A 21101-nucleotide genomic window follows, 5' to 3' on the forward strand; every position below is an offset into this window, starting at 1 on the left:
AAACAGCTGCTTTTTGCCGGCAGGGTCAGAGAATGGGCTGCTCCCAGGCGCAATGAGGGGGCTACACGCGTCTAAAGGGAGTGTAAAATTGGCTGGTGAATACAAACTCTTTCTCTAGCTGAGAGGGCTCACCGAGGTTGTCAGTGCAGGAGGAGGCATTGTCACTTTCTAAAGAGAACTCGAGATTCATATTATTCCTTTGTATAATGAATGGTTTTTGGTAGACAAGAACCTCCTTGTACACATCCACATGCACTGAACAGACAGCTGGAACAACGTCACATACCCTAGAAAGGTTAGATCTCTGTTAACCAGGATTCATCCTCTTACCCCACAGCTGATGGCACTTACAGGTTTGAAAGAAGTGTTTAGAAAGAAGTGGTGCTAAGGTGTCTTTGTCCTTAAAAAGCACTTCTGACTAAATGGGTCAATCCCTTAGTGTCCAATCAGAGGGGTAGTGTGCAGTCAGGAGCCATGGTTAAACCATTGAGATGAGTTGGGGTCAGTGCTGGTAGGGAATGTGGGGAGTCAGTGTGTGGGTTGGGTTGTGGGGAGATGGGACGTGCTCTGCCATGCTTTGCCGTTCCTCTCTGTGCCTCAAAGGCTCCACATGGAAAAAATGGAATTTTGTCAAACCTGTTGTCTTCCAGCTGGAGTGATTCACACAAACACTCAGCCAACTGCATGAAAGAGAGCTGTGTGTGTGTGTGTGTGTGTGTGTGTGTGTGTGTGTGTGTGTGTGTGCGTGCGTGCGTGCGTGTGTGCGTGCGTGTGGGAAAGATAGAGGGCAACGCAGATAGACAACTCCTTTGCCAGATCTCTGGAGGCAAAATACATGCTTGAATACATGAACAGAATAGCCTCACGGTAACATTGGATGGTAACATGTAGGGTGGAAAAAACCCTGTCAAGATGAAACACACACAAATACCTCCAATTCAGATACACAATACAAGTTTCAGCAAGTAAGGGAAATCTCAGACAATTAATGTATTGTTCTTTTGGGGTGTTATTTGTCTCTTGCACAATGTCTAGACGTTACAGTATGTTACTCGCAACTCTGTGATGCCGAGACATTGCTGTTCATGGTTTTCTCTCTGCAGTAGCGCACATTTTATGTTTTTTATGCCGTTGTTATAGAAACAGCTGGGCTCTCTGCACCCAGTAAATATAATCATTCCCATTTCACAAAGGGAAAATACTACTGCGCAGGTGCTCTGGCATCTTCAAGATGGAAGGTTTAAAACACAGAACAGACCACTTAAAGTGTTGTAAATGTTATTTTAGGCAATATTGCTGACTTTGTATCTGAATCTTTCTTTAGTATACTGTAAACCAGCAGAAAGGTTGAGGCTCACTATCTGTAAACAAGGAATTAATTGCTAACCCGCTCATTGCCTGCACTCAGCAGTAACTTACCTCTTAATGAATGTTTGCAGACCTTTCCAAATGACTTTATGATTGCCCTCTCGTTTGATGATTCCATCTGAGGGAAAATGCTGAATATTCCTCTCTGATTGTCATCCCTTACTACAATTACATAACAGTATCAAATCAAATCCATTAGCATTTGAAAACAACCCAATACCTAATAGTGGTATTTGAGTGCAGGATTTTCTTCCATCGTTTTAATTTGGAGTGGCACCAGATCAGTTCTGTGACTGCATCCCTGTGTGTGAAAACAAAACCGAATCATGTCCATGTTACAGTTGTACTATCATACAATAACTGGCCTCGTTATGGCATTGCCGGTCCATGCGTCATGCTGTGTCTTTGCCAGAATTTCCTGAATGCTTCAGCCAGTCAGTTTCCTGCCAGAGAAATCCTGGGCCATCGTTGTAGTTGATCGTAGCCTCTGCCGTCTCAGGCTCTCTTTCTTTAAAAGCTCGCCAACTCCCTGTCAGTGGTATATGAGTGACAATTCTTAGCCAACAAAATGGAGAACACCTGATTTCAGCGTTTATATGCACATATAGTCCATCTACTTTAGAAAACAGACCTTACGTCACAATGTCATTTTTCAGTAAATTGCATGTTTTGTGTGAATGCTTCACTTAATGAATACACATTTTTTATGTCAATCTTCCTCAATTGGCTCCTCTCTCACACAAAACATAGACAATACAGAGATAATCAGGCACTGAGAAGCTTTGTGATCTCACAATGAACTTTTTTATATGCCTCGGCCAAAGATACTTGGTATTTATAGGTGGTCTGTAGGCAGAACAGTGGAGTAGATTATGCTTTTTTGTGAAACAGCAGGTTTTTGGTTAGCTCTGTGGTGTGTGCGCGCCCCTCTGTCTGTCTGACACATTCCAACACTGCCCCCTCTCCAAGGCTCTTAGATACCAGTTGGTTTCTATGGCTACAGCAATACCTTCATGCCAGCCCTTCACACTGATAGACATATTTGTTTGGCTAGTGTAACTATGTCACACAAAAAGCTTTTTGGCATAACACCTTCTAATCTCGGATTTATTCCTTTAAAAGGGGCCTGCAGATCAAAAATTCCAATATATTCTTTGCATGCTAATCTGAGTGTTAATCCCTAACCTTTGGGTCCTGAAACATCCTGTCATTGAAAAAGATTGTTTGTTTTTCAATGGCTTTCTCTCTCATCCTCTCCCACTCTCTTACATTTGTTCGTTTTCCATTATCTGTGGCTTCATCTTCTAAAGCTGGTGCCCTTTCCAATGCATACATTTCTGATTTTGAGATCCCTGTCAAGAAAAACCCTTTGTGATCTTTTTGTTGTTGTTGAGAGAACCAGAGTTCACAGAGGTCCCCCAGTGAACTTTCTCCCTAAAAGAAGCAGCAGTGGGATTTAAAGTAAACCTCCTTCTCTCCCATGCGTCCCAGACATCTCCCTGGTTAATGTGTGCTGTGCTGTGCTCCCTACCTAGAAAATGTCCTTTAATAAAGAACACTGCCTCTGTCTCCTGGCTGTGGAGGGGATGTTGTGGTGTCCTCACGCTGAGACCCTCCAAGATATCATCACACACATCTCATATTATAGCTTCTGCCAATGCTGCCATGGCAACATGCTTTCCCACAAAACAATTTTTAAGCAGGTCTTTTGAAGAGAATTACTATGGTTAAGTTGCCTGCCATGCACTCTGTGCATATCGTTTCAAAACCTTTTCAGAATTAAGAGCCCACGTTTTTAAGGGAGTCTTATATAAATTGGTCAAAGTATGTGATTATGAAATTATATACATCTGATACAGTATCTTTAGATTAGATGTCATTTTACAGCCTAAATAGTATTTTAGACTCAGAGTCAACTAGAGGAGTCAGACGAGCAGCTGTTGACTGTGCCTTGTAGTTTCACAGCTAGGTGAAATACTTCCAGTATGTCTATTAAATGTGTATTTGTATACTTGGCCAGACAGGAACATGGTGAAGGTAGTGGGTTAACTGCCTTGCTCAGGGGCTGAACGACACATTTTTACCTTGTCAGCTCTGGGATTCAATCCAGCAACCTTTCGGTTACTGGCCCAACGCTCTTACCCGCCAGGCTAACTTGAGGAAGAATGAAATATAGTTAGAATGTCTGTGATAATTGTGCTGGAAATGTACAATTATGGTTTTGATTTCTTATAATGAAGATAATAGGCAGGGATTCCAAAGTGATATCAAACACTTTTTTGTTGTTGTTGTTTTATTTTACTTTTTTGTAAAAAAATAAATGCATTGTTGGTTAAGTAAGCATTTCACGGTAATGTCTACACCTGTTGTATTCGGCGCATGTGGCAAATAAAATTTGATTTGATTTGTTTCAGAGCAGTCTGAGTTAAGAGGTTTACGTCACTAAGAAAGACAGGGAATCAGTGGAGAGGGTGAAAAAGCAGGGACACAAACAGACGAGTCCGGCTCTCATGGACAATGGCTAAGCCCTGGCAGCCTCAGATTCTTCTCTCCAGACTGATTTTAGGCTTAGCCTGAATCTCTGTTGAATAAATAAAGCCCCTCTCCCAACTATCCACCATCACAATAATCACCACATCATTGCTCATAATTAAAACCTGGGCAAACACTTGTCTTTACACCAATATCCTAAGGATGGGAGGAAGCGGAGGGGGAAAACACACATGGGATTCTCTTCCAGATTGTCTGCCTCTCCCTCTCTACCTATTAATCCAGTATCTTTTTAGCCATGGTAAACTCCACAAGATGGACAGGGCTTGGTTTGGGGTAGAGGGGGGCAGGCCCCATTGGTCTCTGCATGGAGCTGTGGAATTTTTCATTAGTGAACAGCTGGGTCACAAGTGGCACCAAAGCCGTCTTAATATTGTGTTCGCCCACAGATTAGGAGCAGAGAAAAGAAGCCAAAACGTGAGGTTTTCCACCAGACCCTGTCTTTGCATATTTGCAGACCCCCTCTTTAGAGCACCTCATATTACTGTTTGTTTTATTTCTTAGTCTAGGACCTTCTGGGGTCAATAATAATTATAAAGCCCTCCACTCCAAATGTTGTTTTTTAACCATTTCAGCACAAAATGTAAAAACAGATTTTCCATATATATTTCCCCCCAGAAATTCCCAAAATATATTTCCAGATTTGTGTAATTAGAACCCATTTATTGAATACAGTTAAACAACCATAGTATTTTGTGTCTTTAACTTTTCTTTCTAGATTGGTGTTTGATGGGGGATCAGGTCATTCATCATCAGAGACCTCCATATTTACTTACAGAAATAAACTGGAACATTAGCCATTACTCTTGGTTTCTTTTATGTACTGTGCTTTTACAGTACAGCGTCTCCATGTTTGAAGGATGATGTCAGCCCTCAGATGCACTAGCTGGTAATGAGCACATAGACTCAGAGCCTCCTCTGCCCTAACTGCCCTAACCAGGGCTGAGTACAGCAAGCCTCAGGTCCACTGTCGTGAAAAGCAGACCGTAGCTGTGGGCAGTTATAGGCAGCAGTAGACTCCACAACATCTGATAGCTATTACTCCCAGTGTAGCTAACCATCCCCAGCTCCCTCTCTCAAAAGGAGCAATCACCCAGGATGCCTCATTGAGTTGGCCAAGCCCTTAATGGGGGGTCTGCTACACCTCACCTAGATTAGCTTGGAAGGGGCAGACAGACAGAGGCCCTGCGATAGAGTTATTAAAAATATAAAATGGGTGTGGAGGAATTTACAGTGGCTTTAAATGGGAGCTGTACCCAGCCCTCGCTCTGTTCTCGGAGGTTCTCATTTGCAGAGCATGTGCTGTAAAGATGTCACATCTCCAGCAGGGCGGCCGGGGAGATGGGCCGTACAAACAGCTTCAGTTACTGTCGGCTGGACTGACTGGGGGGAGTGAGAAGAAGCAGAGCGCTCTTAATACCAGCCTTGTAATTCACAGCCTTCTGCCTCATTTGTAGAGGAATAAATTCAGCTGTTTTGAATCCAAGATAAAAGTCCAGTTTAGAGACAGTTACAATGATGTAATGGACCGAAAACCTATAGACAGTCTATTGATTATTACCTTGAATGTTACAGTGGGGAAAAAATGTATTTAGTCAGCCACCAATTGTGCAAGTTCTCCCACTTAAAAAGATGAGAGAGGCCTGTAATTTTCATCATAGGTACACGTCAACTATGACAGACAAAATGAGATTTTCTTTTCTCCAGAAAATCACATTGTAGGATTTTTTATGAATTTATTTGCAAATTATGGTGGAAAATAAGTATTTGGTCAATAACAAAAGTTTCTCAATACTTTGTTATATACCCTTTGTTGGCAATGACACAGGTCAAACGTTTTCTGTAAGTCTTCACAAGGTTTTCACACACTGTTGCTGGTATTTTGGCCCATTCCTCCATGCAGATCTCCTCTAGAGCTGTGATGTTTTGGGGCTGTCGCTGGGCAACACAGACTTTCAACTCCCTCCAAAGATTTTCTATGGGGTTGAGATCTGGAGACTGGCTAGGCCACTCCAGGACCTTGAAATGCTTCTTATGAAGCCACTCCTTCGTTGCCCGGGCGGTGTGTTTGGGATCATTTTCATGCTGAAAGACCCAGCCACATTTCATCTTCAATGCCCTTGCTGATGGAAGGAGGTTTTCACTCAAAATCTCACGATACATGGCCCCATTCATTCTTTCCTTTACACGGATCGGTCGTCCTGGTCCCTTTGCAGAAAAACAGCCCCAAAGCATGATGTTTCCACCCCCATGCTTCACAGTAGGTATGGTGTTATTTGGATGCAACTCAGCATTCTTTGTCCTCCAAACACGACGAGTTGAGTTTTTACCAAAAAGTTATATTTTGGTTTCATCTGACCATATGACATTCTCCCAATCCTCTTCTGGATCATCCAAATGCACTCTAGCAAACTTCAGATGGGCCTGGACATGTACTGGCTTAAGCAGGGGGACACGTCTGGCACTGCAGGATTTGAGTCCCTGGCGGCGTAGTGTGTTACTGATGGTAGGCATTGTTACTTTGGTCCCAGCTCTCTGCAGGTTATTCACTAGGTCCCCCCGTGTGGTTCTGGGATTTTTGCTCACCGTTCTTGTGATCATTTTGACCCCACGGGGTGAGATCTTGCGTGGAGCCCCAGATCGAGGGAGATTATCAGTGGTCTTGTATGTCTTCCATTTTCTAATAATTGCTCCCACAGTTGATTTCTTCAAACCAAGCTGCTTACCTATTGCAGATTCAGTCTTCCCAGCCTGGTGCAGGTCTACAATTTTGTTTCTGGTGTCCTTTGACAGCTCTTTGGTCTTGGCCATAGTGGAGTTTGGAGTGTGACTGTTTGAGGTTGTGGACAGGTGTCTTTTATACTGATAACAAGTTCAAACAGGTGCCATTACTACAGGTAACGAGTGGAGGACAGAAGAGCCTCTTAAATAAGACGTTACAGGTCTGTGAGAGCCAGAAATCTTGCTTGTTTGTAGGTGACCAAATACTTATTTTCCACCATAATTTGCAAATAAATTCATTAAAAATCCTACAATGTGATTTTCAGGATTTTCTTTTCTCAATTTGTCTGTCATAGTTGACGTGTACCTATGATGAAAATTACAGGCCTCTCTCATCTTTTTAAGTGGGAGATTTTGCACAATTGGTGGCTGACTAAATACTTTTTTCCCCACTGTATGCTATTAGTTAGTAAATGTGTTCAAACATTAATTTGTTCCTTGTGCTGTTGGACTGCTAAATGCAACGTAAATTGTATTGGTATATGTACTTATCTATCTATTTTATCAGTGCATTTGGGGCAGCGGTCATTTCTGAGTGAATGTATCAATGTCCCCGTATGTTTTTAGTGTGATGGACTGACTGGTTTAAATATGTGTGATGTGAGAATGTATGTGTATGTGATTTTTTTAATGTAAGGTGATGCCAAAGAAAAATGTCCATCCTGGATGGACAATAAAGTTGTATTATATTCTATTCTAGATGCAATAATCAGGAAGTTAGTCTATCCTATGTATCGTAAGACTCGCTCATTTCAGTTATTCTTTTTATACCCAACTCTATAATGCAAAGTGAGTGATGACACTGTCTGTGTGGAAGCAGGGTTTGAATGCGATGTTGCATTGAGTGTCCATCCACAGAAACTACAGCTGTCCAAACAGCACTTGTGTACCTGGCTGCCTGCTTGCCTGCTTAGTTGTGTACTCAGCCTCTTCTGCTGGCCAGAGATCTCACTGTCCTTTCACATTTCAACACTAGCTTTTATTTCACTGTGTGCTAGAAGCACAACTCTTTCCCTAACATGCAGAGAAAGTTACCTCTCTGTCTTGATTATAGAGTGACAAAGACAGAGCTTAACTGTATGGTGTTAATTTGCATCTGTTATAAACTCATGAGAAAGATGGTGATGAGGTAACAGAAGCAGGCCTTTAAGCTCAACACCAACACTATGGGACTCCATAGCACAGACACGGAGCACTGGCTGGAAGAAATCACAAAGAACGGCAGACTTAAGCGCACAACAACTTGATCAATGCTTGGAGGCATGTGGGTGTTGCTCCTGGCTCTGTGTTCTGATGGCCGGTGTCCCAGAATGTCTGGGAAATGATAGCATTATGATAGGCAGCAGTAACATGTCAGGGCCCTGGTTGGTGTCTGGCCTTTTCCGATACGTGTGATGAGGCTCTCCCAGTGACAGGTCCTTTTGTCCTCCCACAGCTGACTGTCAGGTTGTGCCCACAGGGTTTACAGCATCTGGTGAACCTGGAAGACCAACATGCTGCAGTAGAACACACCTCCCCAAACAAATTGCAATTTTAAGGGAACAAACACCTGCTATAGAAGTTCATGCATTTTGCCGTCTAAAGCGATGTGAAGACATTTGATATTGATACCGAGCGACATGACACAACTTGTTTCACCTTGTTTCATCTCGTGACTAGTGTGGGAAAAACACAGTTGTTGGCATGTGATCATTTGAATGTGACTAAAAGCAGAAGATTGCTGTGTGTAGTTGTATAATACAGTGATATTGCCCAATCTAATATGACTAGCCGGCTGGCTGTCTGTGTGGCCAGAGGCTTGCCTGAAGAAATCTCTTAGCATTCCAGTACATAGGAGATCATGTTGTCATAGAAATACTCAGTTCATCTGAGCCAGACCGGCAGTGGGGGTCAAGTGATAAGAATAACACATCCTAAGCCCAGACTGTGACTCACTATATAACTCATGTTTAAAACATAGTGATATCCAAAAATTATGCCGTATGTTTTCATTGGCATTTTGGGTCAGGTGCACATGAGCTCATAGCTTCCTTCAGCAAGGCATCTTAGCAAATGCCAGCCTTGCTAGACTGAGAGCCCATGTGAGAGAGATGTGATTGAGCCATTAGTGGTGTGCACATTTTCCTCTAATGGGTTTTACTTTTACCTGCTGAGAGTTTAATGAAAAAACAAAGCGGTTCCATTTGAAGTCCATTACTATGCTAATGTTTTAAGAGCAGGGAGGGAGGTGATTAAGCATGTTTTAGGGCTGACTGGAGCTGGCCCTGGGGACTGGAAGGATGGCACTTCTTATTTGGCTTCATTACTTTCTACACATATCTATACACACCAACCTAAGAGAAATGCTGAGACCATACTGCTATGGAGCCATATCCTTCAGGATTATTAAAAGTAATGGTGCTCTAGAATACCATGTTGTTGTGCCCTAGATTTGAAATGTAATTGAGTGTAAATTAACAAATTGAGTGTTGTTTTAGTTATGATGACAGTCCATACTCTTGCATGTCAAGTCCCTCTCTATGCTCTGTGTTTTACAACTGTGGTTATCACTGTAAGCATTTAGACAAAGTAGGGTTCAAGTTGAGGCTGCTATATTTAGAACACGTGCCTCTATGGTCTAACGTGCTGTATCTAGTAGCCAACACAATTGTACATAACAAAGTAATTTTCTAAATGTTAAGGATCACATTCATTCATCTATGCACAAAGGAACATCTGGGCATCAAATGTTTTTGCACGTAACATACATCCACACCCAGTAAAGCTGTTCAACTCTATATCTAATATTCTGTGCTGTTACACTCCAGTCTTCATTGGAACAGAGTTACCATGTTTTTAACAGGAGCTGCTGTTTATCAGTATCCTTGGCCTCTGGTCTCTCCCTCCAACCCTCTTTCCCTCCACCCCTCTCTCCTCTGGTCTCTGCCTCCACCCTTCTCCTTGGTTTCCAGGAGACAGCCGACTTGGGCTCTTGTTGGACTGCAGTAGAGATGGATGGCTGGAGAGAAAGGTCAGGCCAGAGATGTAGCCTGTAAATCAATGAGCTTCCAGCCATGTGGTGTTGACCAATTGCTCCACAGGTCCTCAGTCTGCAGTCAGTGTCCGGAGGCCTTCCTGTGGCTGTGACCCTGGTCCATACATCTCATCCCTCACGTCTGGCTGATTGACATGGCCAGCCTTACAGGTCCACCCGCTTCTTAGTGAAACAAGGAAGGCCATCTTCAAAGTGATTGTTTACAGCTGTTCCCGTGGGTTAATCCTGATCCTCTCTTTCTTTTGAAGGGGATGCCAGGACATAATAGCCTGGGCTATTCTCCCACTAAATTGTTATGCTATTTCTCTGGTTGTTTAATAGCAAAAGGGGAGTAGGTGAGACGAGACCATGTGTTGCTAAATGTACCATGATTATCAATCTACAAACTCCTCCATACCTCTCTCTCATCCTCCGGCTCCTCTTTTATCCCTTTCTCTCACCCTGATCCTTATCACTGTGGCAGAAGCATTGAAAGTAATGTCTTTAGTGGGAAATCATTGGCAACATGTGGTGAAAGCTTAAGATGTTGTCACACTTTAAGTTGCTTTTAATCTGTTCAAAGGGAAAGTGCATACTTCTGCAGCAGGCCTTAGCAGGAGAAAGAAAGAAGAGGAACAGGGAGGTGAAAACCCTCGACTCCAAAGGCTGAGGCCTCTCAGCTGCATTGAGCTTATCCTTTGACCAGACCAGGGATATATATATATTTTTTTAAATATCTCTATCTGACAAAGCTTGTCAAAAAGTTGAGTATTTTCCATCGTAAGGGGTACTTTGAGGGTGCATAGCTGAATTCGCCATAGGTGAATGCAGAGTAATGATGAAATGCCGCTGTTCCATTTACTGTTTTACATTGCTTTTAGCAAGGTGAGAGTCTAGGTTCTTGTGAATCTCAGTACAGCCTGCTAGAATGTGTGTGTGAGAGAGAGAGAGAGAGAGAGAGAGAGAGAGAGAGAGAGAGAGAGAGAGAGAGAGAGAGAGAGAGAGAGAGAGAGAGAGAGAGAGAGAGAGAGAGAGAGAGAGAGAGAGAGAGAGAGAGAGAGAGAGAGAAAAGAAAAAAACAAATAAGAATGAGAGATATTGAGTGCTAAGAGATGGAAGGATGGAAGGAGGAATTGTGTGGACAAAGGATTGGTAGGAGATAATGATTCCCCTGGGAGCCCTCTTAAAGGTATCTGCTGAGATTATCTCTTATTCTACTGATGAGGTCCAATGCTGAGAACGCCTGGGTAAATATTGGCACTTTGCTGCTTGAAACGTGGTCATTGATCCACACAGGAGGGTCTTATGGGCTGATCTGTGCGCTCAGGTGTGGGAGGAGAGAAACGCAGATCCTGACTGCAAACGAAAGCAGGGACAGAGGATCCTGCTGGTGGTCCTCTTTGTGGTCCGTGCTCTATCTCCGTCCTCAGTAAAGCACACAACAAACAACATACCTCTTAACGCAGGCTTCAATAGCGGGGTCACTATTGGCAGCAGCAGAAACTGATGCATTCTTTTTTCATTGGTGGATTTTGGGCAGATATTGATTTGATTTGAAATGGCATTTTGAGTCATTGAGCCAGTTTGTCATTTTTGAGTGATATGAGTCGGTTTGTAAAAGGATACTGATAAAGTAACCATGCTAGCCCAGCACTACACCAGCTGCTGCATCTTATCCCTCTTGCCCCATTAGCTTTTACAAAGAGCTTAGCCTACACTTCAAACTGCAGACCCTGTTCATCTTAGGGCTGGAGTCAGCATGACCTTGATAGTTGATGTGTTTATTATAGTATTTTACAGATCAGCGTGATCATCATCATCTGTGTCTTTCCCCTGTCTCCCGTGGGCATGTTCTCCCCACCGCCTGGGCCTCTATCTGTTAATCAGGTAATGTTATGGAGGTTGAATAGCGTGCCTCCCTCTGGTTGTCCTTCACTGCTCACACACTGGTGTTGTTTTAAAGAGCATTCTTTAGGAGCTGAACTTGGAAAGGTATTAAAGTGGGATTAGGCTCCTCCACAATCCAGTGCTTGTGTCATTCAGGGAGCTGTGTTCTCCTTTCTGCACCGCGACCCCCCACCCCCCCTCTGTTTGATTGTAGCTAGCCGCGGGAGTCGGAGTGACTGGGCCTTTCAAAGGAGAGGGGTTAAATCCCTAGTCCAGTGCTCCCTGCTAATTCCCCTTGTTCCTTAGAGAAGGATTTACTTCTCCTGCCAGCTTCTGAAAGGCCCTCTCTGCCCATCCGAAAAGTCGCCGTTGCCTTCCTGTGGAGGTGTGGTTGCCATAGAAGGGGCGTCATGCATGGATATTCCATCTGAACCCCACTGAGAATGGGGTACAGGGGCCGACAACAGGCTAGAAGTCCGGATTAGACCAGAGGACAAAGAGGGACAGGAAGATTCCAGAAGGGACAAATAGGAATTACAGCACCAAAAATAATGCAAAGTGACAGAGGGGAAATAGAAAAATAATGGCTTACAAGATTAGAATCAGAGAGGCAAAGAAAGAAAGAAAAGAAGGGTCTGAATAAGAATGTTTTTATCTGGGTGAGAAGATTTGAGAGAGCGGTTGAAGGTGAATTTGGAATCTGGGACATATCAAACCATACTAACAAGTCATTTCCTCTGCCTTTCTCCTCTCAGACGCCAATCATTAGCTAAACATTAGAGCTGGACCTCTGGGCTGGTCTCCACACATTCATCCCCTCATGTCCCTCAATCCCAGGATGCAGTCCTTCTCTCTAAAGTTATGAATTATTATTGATCTATCTTGTGAATATTTTGATTTGTTTAAACAGCGATAACCAACATTCCATGCAACTGCATGGTTGATCCACGAGGACTGTCACTGTAACAGATCTCTTTTTGTTTTACTCGTACACTTTTGTGGTAGATATTGGATTACAGATGTAGGATCTTAATTTGTTCATTCTTTTGTTGCTGAGAATGTTCCTGCATAGCAGGAAATGCAAACTTTTAGTGTATTCAAGGTTTAAGAAGTATTCTAAAGTTAGTAATTTCTACTTTAAAACGTCAGACTTGATTTGCCCTAACGAAAAATATATCAGCCCCTACAAAAAAATGCCATTAATTATAATCAACATAATTATTCACATTTCCTGTTGCTGTAGGATTATTTTCCTGCTGTAGCAAACTGGTTCAAATTAAGATCCTACATCTGTATGTATGTTGGATGTCCCTGCTATTATCTTTTGATACAGCTTGAATATTGAATGTGTAATTGCTTGCTGCCCTTGTAATGCAGGGCTGCCTTGCAAAAGAGACTTTGGTCTCAATGGGACTCTGCCTAAATAAAGGATAAATCAATATTAGGCATTGTTTAAGATTATATGAATTGCATATTTTGTCGGATCACAGTAATTTCATAGTTGAGCAGATAAGCAAGTGTACTGTAGGTCTGCAAGTTGTTTTCACAAGAAGTCAGCTTGTTTGCAAAATATGCCCAAAATAATTTTTTGGAGCGATTATCATCTATGTTTTTCCATAGTTTAATAATAATCTTCTTAACGTATTGTAATAATTGAAAGATTCAAGGATTTCATAAAGCATGCATGTGCCAATTCTGATATCTCTGTTGTTTTGCGATTATAGTGAGAAAAGTTTGGCTTGCTGACTACGGTCTGATTTGTAGTAAATGGCTGCTCAAAGATGGACCTGATATGAGATGTAGAGACTAGAAGCAGCAACCAAACGTGTCTCTTGTTTCAACCATGCAAGCAGCTGCTCTACTGAACTGTGTGGCAGACACAAACTCCCTATCAGTTCTCAATCAGCACCTACAATAATATTAGCATGACAAAACCTTCCCTGGGTTTCTCTCCCCTCATATTTAAACATATTCATCACTATCGCTCATCCCTGTCCTGAAACAGCAGATGATGTCAATTGCTGCGCTCTCCATTCCCTCCCTCTCCCTCTCTCCCTTGCACAATGAAATAGATGTTCACCACAAATAGATAGGCGGCTGCCAGCTGTCCTCCAGACCAACGAAAACAAAGACCAAGCTAATAAAACCAGCTTCATGGCTGGACAAGATCAACCACACTCTCTGCCTCCTTGCCCAGTTAATGATTCTCCTTCTGAATTATAGCAAATGAATTAATACTCTCCCAGCCACCAATAAAACAATACAAACAGTTTTACATCTTCCTGAAAGGGTATAATGGAAGATGGAGGTGTTAATATAGCCGTGCACCATAGAGGCTGGTTTAGGATGGCCAGATGAGATATGAAGGAGGAGATTAATCAAAAGTCCATGTCATAAATGTATTGGGTGTAGAAAAGTATGAGGACACAGTGGGCATGTTCCAGTTGCTAGTCATTACTCAAACAGACCATGCTGACAACCTATTGCAATAGTTGTAAAGAATCAGATGCTAATCTGACAGAGAAACAGTGATGACGATAAACAAGTAAAGAGAGGAAAAAGGACATGTAGAGTTTTAATGTGCTGATTCTAATTGAGCATCATAACTGACTGAACCCAGTGTTGGCCAGCTGTCTGAGGCTAAGAGGCATTTAGGTGCCCATGACGAAGCTCTGTTGGAGTGGCATGGGGATAGGGGGACCCTAGTCACTTACACACATGAGCTCCAGTCAAAGGGATCACTCACTGGTGCTGGCTGCCCACATGATCAGCCACAGCAGCCTGCCACCCTCAAACACTCTTAATCAAAAGCCCATGATGACAGGTCAAGCTAGGGAGACTAAGTAGACCCCCCTTGATTCTGTGATCAAATTGTAACATACGTTTTCGATTAATCTGATTAGTAATGGTACCTTTTCTCTCACCTTCTTCAATAGATTGTTTGCCGCCAAGTGCAGCGGATGCCTGGAGAAGATCGCCCCCACAGAGTTTGTGATGCGTGCTTTGGAGTGTGTATACCACCTCAACTGCTTCTCCTGCTGTGTGTGTGACCGGCAGCTGAGGAAAGGGGATGAGTTTGTCCTGAAGGAGGGCCAGCTGCTGTGTAAGAGTGACTATGAGAAGGAGAAGGACCTGCTCAGTTCTGTCAGCCCGGACGACTCCGACTCAGGTAAGACCAAATCCTATCGCAGTCAGTACAGTACAGTACACACAGAAACAGAAGAATGCACACTCACACTCACTCAAACACAGAAAGGTACAAAACCATATTCTGGGTGAGACCCACATTTTGAGTGATTTTATTCAGTCATTCATTCATTTTATTCTATGAAAAATTGATATTACGGGCAGGGAGCAGAAGTTTATAGGGCTAGGAAGTGGAAGCTGTGATGAGGTGGTGTTGAAGAAGTCAGGTGCAGGAGGGTAAATCACAGAATAACAGGCTTTAATCTGCAAAATACAGGATTATGCAGAAATGCGTCAAACACACTCCAGGGCACAAAACAGGTGCACTGGAAAATACAAGGCACACTGGAAAATACTCCCGTCGATCCACAATACACGAGCTCCACCGAGCTTCACAAACCTCCACAATAAACAATCACCCACACAGACAAGGAAACAGAGGGAACACTTATACCAGGACTAATGAGGGAATAAGGACAAGGTGTGTGTGATTGAAGACAAGACAAATGGAGTGATGATAAATGGATCAGCAGTAGCTAGTAAGCCGGTGACGCCGAACGCCGAAACCTGCCCGAACAAGGAGGGGAGGCAGCCTTGGCGGAAGTCGTGACAGTACCCCCCCCTTGACACGCGGCTCCAGCAGCGCGCCGACCCCGGCCTCGTGGATGGCCAGGAGGACGCGGAGCAGGGCGAGCCGGATGGCGACGGTGGAAATCCCGTAACATGGAGGGATCGAGGATATCCCTCACCGGAACCCAGCACCGTTCCTCCGGACCATACCCCTCCCACTCCACGAGGTACTGAAGGCCCCCCACCCGACGCCTCGAATCCAGGATGGAACGGACAGAGTACGCCGGGGCCCCCTCGGTGTCCAGAGGAGGTGGAGGGACCTCCTGCACCTCAGCCTCCTGGAGCGGACCAGCTACCACCGGCCTGAGGAGAGACACATGAAACGAGGGGTTAATACGGTAATCAGGGGGAAGTAATAACCTATAAGTGACCTCGTTGACTCTCCTCAGGACTTTGAATGGCCCCACAAACCGTGGGCTCAGCTTCCGGCAGGGCAGGCGGAGGGGCAGATTCCGGGTCGAGAGCCAGACCCGATCCCCCGGTACAAAGACGGGGGCCTCACTGCGGTGCCGGTCAGCGTTGGCCTTCTGACGACGCACGGCGCGTTGGAGGTGAACGTGGGCAGCAACCCACGTCTCCTCCGCGCGCCGAAACCAGTCATCCACCGCAAGAGCCTCGGTCTGGCTCTGGTGCCACGGTGCCAGAACTGGTTGGTAACCTAGAATACACCGGAAAGGCATTAGGTTAGTGGAGGAGTGGCGGAGAGAGTTCTGGGCATATTCTGCCCATTGCAAGAACACCGACCACTCCCCCGGCCGGTCCTGGCAGTAGGACCGCAGGAACCTACCCACGTCCTGATTTACCCGTTCCACCTGCCCATTACTCTTGGGGTGGAACCCAGAGGTCAGGCTGACCGAGACCCCCAGACATTCCATGAACGCCTTCCAGACCTTGGACGTGAACTGGGGACGTCGGTCAGACACTATATCCTCTGGTACCCCGTAGTGCCGGAAGACATGTGTAAACAGGGCCTCCGCAGTTTTCAGAGCCGTGGGGAGACCGGGCAGAGGAAGGAGGCGGCTGGCTTTAGAAAAGCGGTCCACAACAACCAGGATGGTGGTGTTACCTTGGGAGAGGGGAAGATCGGTTAGAAAATCAACACTTAGGTGAGACCATGGTCATTGTGGAACTGGTAAAGGTTGTAACTTACCAGCTGGGAAGTGCCTAGGTGCCTTACTCTGGGCGCACACTGAGCAGGAGGAGACATACACCCTCACATCCTTAGCCAAGGTAGGCCACCAGTATTTTCCGGTCAGGCAGCGCACTGTACAGCCGATACCTGGGTGACCAGAGGAGGGTGACGTGTGTGCCCAGTAGATCAGACGATCACGGATAAGAGCAGGCATGTACTGTAAGACATCTGGACACTGAGGTGGAGAGGGATCCGTGCGTAATGCCTGCTCTATATCCGCGTCCATCGCCCATACTACCGGCGCCACAATGCAGGAGGCTGGCAGTATGGGAGTGTTGTCTCTGGGCCTCTCCTCTGTGTCATACAACCGGGACAGCGCGTCTGCCTTCACGTTCTTCATCCCCGGGATGTATGATAGAGGGAAATCAAACCGGGTGAAGAATAGGGCCCACCTGGCCTGGCGAGGATTCAGCCTCCTCGCTGCCCGGATGTACTCCAGGTTACGGTGGTCCGTCTAGAGGAAAGGGTGTTTTGCCCCCTCGAGCCAATGCCTCCACACGGTCAAGGCTCGGACAACAGCCAACAGCTCCCGATCACCAATGCCGTAGTTCTGCTCCACCGGGCTGAGCTTCATCGAAAAGAACGCACAGGGGCGGAGCTTGGGTGGCGTACTCGATCGTTGAGACAGGACAGCTCCTATCCCAACCTCGGACGCATCCACCTCCACTACGAACGGTAGTGATGAATCGGGGTGGGACAGTACTGGGGCTGACGTGAACAGACCCCGCAGTTTGCTGAAGGCCAGGTCAGCCTCCGCAGACCAGCGGAGCCGGGACGGCCCACCCTTCAACAGGGAGGTAATGGGAGCTGCGACCTTGCCAAAGCCCCGGATAAACCTCCGATAATAGTTGGCAAAGCCAAGGAAGCACTGCACCTCCTTAACCGTGGTTGGAGTCGGCCAATTACGCACGGCTGAAATGCGATCTCCCTCCATCTCCACACCTGAGGTGGAAATGCGGTATCCAAGGAAGGAGACGGACTGCTGGAAAAACATACACTTCTCTGCCTTAGCATAAAGGTCATTTTCCAACAGTCACGCCAGCACCTTGCGAACCAGGGACACATGCTCGGCGCGCGTAGCGGAATACACCAGGATGTCATCGATGTAGACCACTACACCGGGACCAAGCATGTCCCGAAACACCTCGTTCACAAAGGACTGGAAAACTGAGGGAGCATTCATCAAACCATAGGGCATCACCAGGTATTCATAATGCCCTGTGGTTGTGCTGAATGCTGTCTTCCACTCATCTCCCTCTCGGATACGCACCAGGTTGTACGCACTCCTGAGATCTAATTTGGTGAAGAAGCGCGCCCTGTGCATTGATTCAATCAGTGAAGGAATGAGGGGGAGAGGATAACTAAATCTTATTGTCTCCCTGTTCAGTGGTCGATAATCAATGCACGGGCGCAGACCTCCGTCCTTCTTCTTCACAAAGAAGAAACTTGAGGAGGCGGGTGAAGTGGAGGGACGTTTATACCCCTAGCGCAGGGACTCGTGACATATGTTTCCATAGCCACCATTTCAGCCTGTAACAGGGGATATACATGACTCCTGGGAGGTACAGCGTCTACCCGGAGGTTTATCGCGCAGTCCCCCGACTGATGAGGTGGATAATTTAGTAGCCTGCGTTTTAGAGAACGCTTGCGCCAGATCGAGGTATTTAGGGGGAATGCCCACGGTGGAGGTACTGTCTGGACTTTCCACCGTGGTTGCACCAACGGAAACACCTAGACACCTACCCTGACACTCTCACGACCACCCTGTGAGAACCCTCTGCGGCCATGAGAAGGTGGGGTTGTGGAGTGCTAGCCAAGGGATACCTAATACCACAGGGAAAGCAGGAGACTCAATAATGGAAAAAGTAACCTGCTCACAATGAGTCTCCTGGGTAATCATGGTGACTGGTGCAGTAACTTCCTTAACCAACCCGGACCCTAATGGTCGACTATCAAGTGCTCTGATGGAGCGTGGAATGGATAGGGGAATCAAAGGAATGCCTATATTGTGTGCATATGCCCTGTCCATAAAGTTCCCAGCTGCGCCTGAATCGACTAGCGCCTTACACTGGGGAACATCCATGTGCTCAGGAAAGGAGATAAGTATTTTACAGTGTGCAGCAGAGGGCTCTGAACGAGTGTGGGTGTTCGATACCTGGGGTGATGCGAGAGTGCCCTGCCTGCCGCCTCCAAACCCAGAAGAGCGTTGACGACAACGTGTGGTGAAATGTCCCTTCGTGCCACCAGTGTGGCACTGGTGCTGTCGTCCTCCGCTCTCTCGGCTAGCGGTTCCACCCATCTCCATCGGTTCTGGATCCGAGTCGGCCGGGATGGAAACGGGCAGACCTCCTCCAGGACGTCCTATGGTTGTCAGCAGGTTGTCCAAACGAATGGCCATGTCCACCAGTTGCGAGAAGGACAACATGGTGTCACGGCAGGCTAGCTCCCGTCGGACATCCTCTCGCAGATGGCACCGGAACTGGTCAATCAGGGCCCGCTCGTTCCACCCGCACCCAGCTGCCAGAGTTCTAAACTCCAATGCAAAGTCCTGCGCAGTCCTCGTCCCCTGCCTCAGGTGGACCAGCCGCTTGCTCGCATCTCGACCCTCAGGCGGGTGATCAAAGATCGCCGGGAAGAGGCGAGCGAACTCCCCGTAGTTCTCCAACGCGGCTCCTCCTTCATTCCACACCGCATTGGCCCACTACAGGGCTTTCCCCGAGAGGCAGGAGACGAGGGCGGACACCTTCTCCCGCTCCGATGGAACCGGCCGGATGCTGGAGAAGTAGAGCTCCAGTTGGAGAAGAAATCCTTGGCACAGCGCCGCTGTCCTGTCGAACTCCCCTGGTCGGGATATCTGGATCCCTCAAGGTGCTGGGGTGTAGGTGGGGGGATCCGGTTGACCAGCTGCTCTCGACGGATCGGGCTCTCTCCTCTCCAGGCGTTGGACGACATGAAGAAGCTGACCCATCGCTTCACCCAAGCTGGCTAGAATAGTTGAATGCTCCTGGACCCGTTCCACGACTCCAGGCATGTGCGTCTCTCCCGCTGACTCCATCATCTCGGGTGGGTGATTCTGTGATGAGGTGGTGTTGAAGAAGTCAGGTGCAGGAGGGTAAATCACAGAATAACAGGCTTTAATCCGCAAAATACAGATTTACACAGAAATGTGTCAAACACACTCCAGGGCACAAAACAGGCGCACTGGAAAAAACAAGACACACGGGAAAATACTCCCGTCGATACACAATACACGAGCTCCACCGAGCTTCACAAACCTCCACAATAAACAATCACCCACACAGACAAGGAAACAGAGGGAACACTTATACCATGACTAATGAGGGAATAAGGACCAGGTGTGTGTGATTGAAGACAAGACAAATGGAGTGATGATAAATGGATCGGCAGTAGCTAGTAAGCCGGTGATGCCGAACGCCGAAACCTGCCCGAACAAGGAGGGGAGGCAGCCTCGGCGGAAGTCGTGACAGAAGCAGGGTAGACAAAAAGCCACTGTATTAATGGCTGTTGGGTCCTTGTGTCGGCGGGCAATAATGGAAATAATTAAATCAGTGTATCATGGTGACTGACGGGAGGATTTAGGGCCTTTCTGCAGAGGGCCGAGCGAAGGTCCTCTCATCTTCTCCTCTGTACTCCTCGCCTCCTCTCCTCGCCTCCACACAATGAGGCATCTCGCCAAGCCTCACTGTTCAGTCCCATCTGGCTCTCATTTAAACACGCACACAAAGGCAGAGAATTTGTCAAACGCATCTGTCCTTGTCAACTTTTGTCAACTTAAAGGAATATTTGGTTTACTTCCACGCTTCGTTTTGCCCCAGTGTATCACATGGGCATTCTTTTGGAGTGTCTAGAAATTCAAGATTTTACATGAATAGAGGTTAACCTCGGCATTTACAGAAAATAAAATATAGAAATCAACTGGCGAAATACAGTTTAGCCTACTACACCACACTATTTACAGTAGAGAATCAGAACCAGATGACAGCAGACAGAACGACACCATCATGTATGCATCTCTAAGCCATCACAGGAAGCCCACATCATTTGTTGCTTTAATTGACAGTGCTGCTGCTTCTGAGAACACTGCCTTTCACTCACCCAGGCCTTGTATTTTGTAATGAATGCATTGGGGATACATTATTTAACATAGGATTCTATCATTATCTTTGTAAACTCATGAAGTTTAGCATTTTAAGTATGAGTATCATTATATTATGTACGCTGATATTGCTTGTTAGATTAATGATCTAATGTCCATCACACTATGTGATGATGAAGCCATTTAGCTGTTTTATTAAGATGGCATATTATGTGTGCCAATAGAGAGACAGAAAGATCCCTTTATGGACACATGCAATTACAATAGACAATAACAAAACACATCAGCTTTCCACCATTTGGTAAGAACGTCTTAGAACTTTTTCCAATTGTGTTATTTATGCATAGCATCTTTTTAGTATTTTTGTCTGTTGGGAC

General features: G+C 45.9%; 1 protein-coding gene across 3 annotated transcripts in view; it reads left to right on the forward strand.

The window, feature by feature from the left end:
• LOC121530840 (LIM/homeobox protein LMX-1.2-like) overlaps positions 1-21101 on the forward strand; it is a 70325-nt gene that overhangs the window by 42866 nt on the left and 6358 nt on the right. For all 3 annotated transcript variants that reach the window (XM_041836111.2, XM_041836110.2, XM_041836112.2), the window contains one exon: positions 14536-14768. In XM_041836111.2, the coding sequence (XP_041692045.1) occupies positions 14536-14768 (233 nt within the window). The remainder of the gene's footprint in view (positions 1-14535; positions 14769-21101) is intronic.

Source organism: Coregonus clupeaformis, chromosome 18 (genome assembly GCF_020615455.1).
Source record: "Coregonus clupeaformis isolate EN_2021a chromosome 18, ASM2061545v1, whole genome shotgun sequence".
NCBI classification, from domain to species: Eukaryota; Metazoa; Chordata; class Actinopteri; order Salmoniformes; family Salmonidae; genus Coregonus; species Coregonus clupeaformis.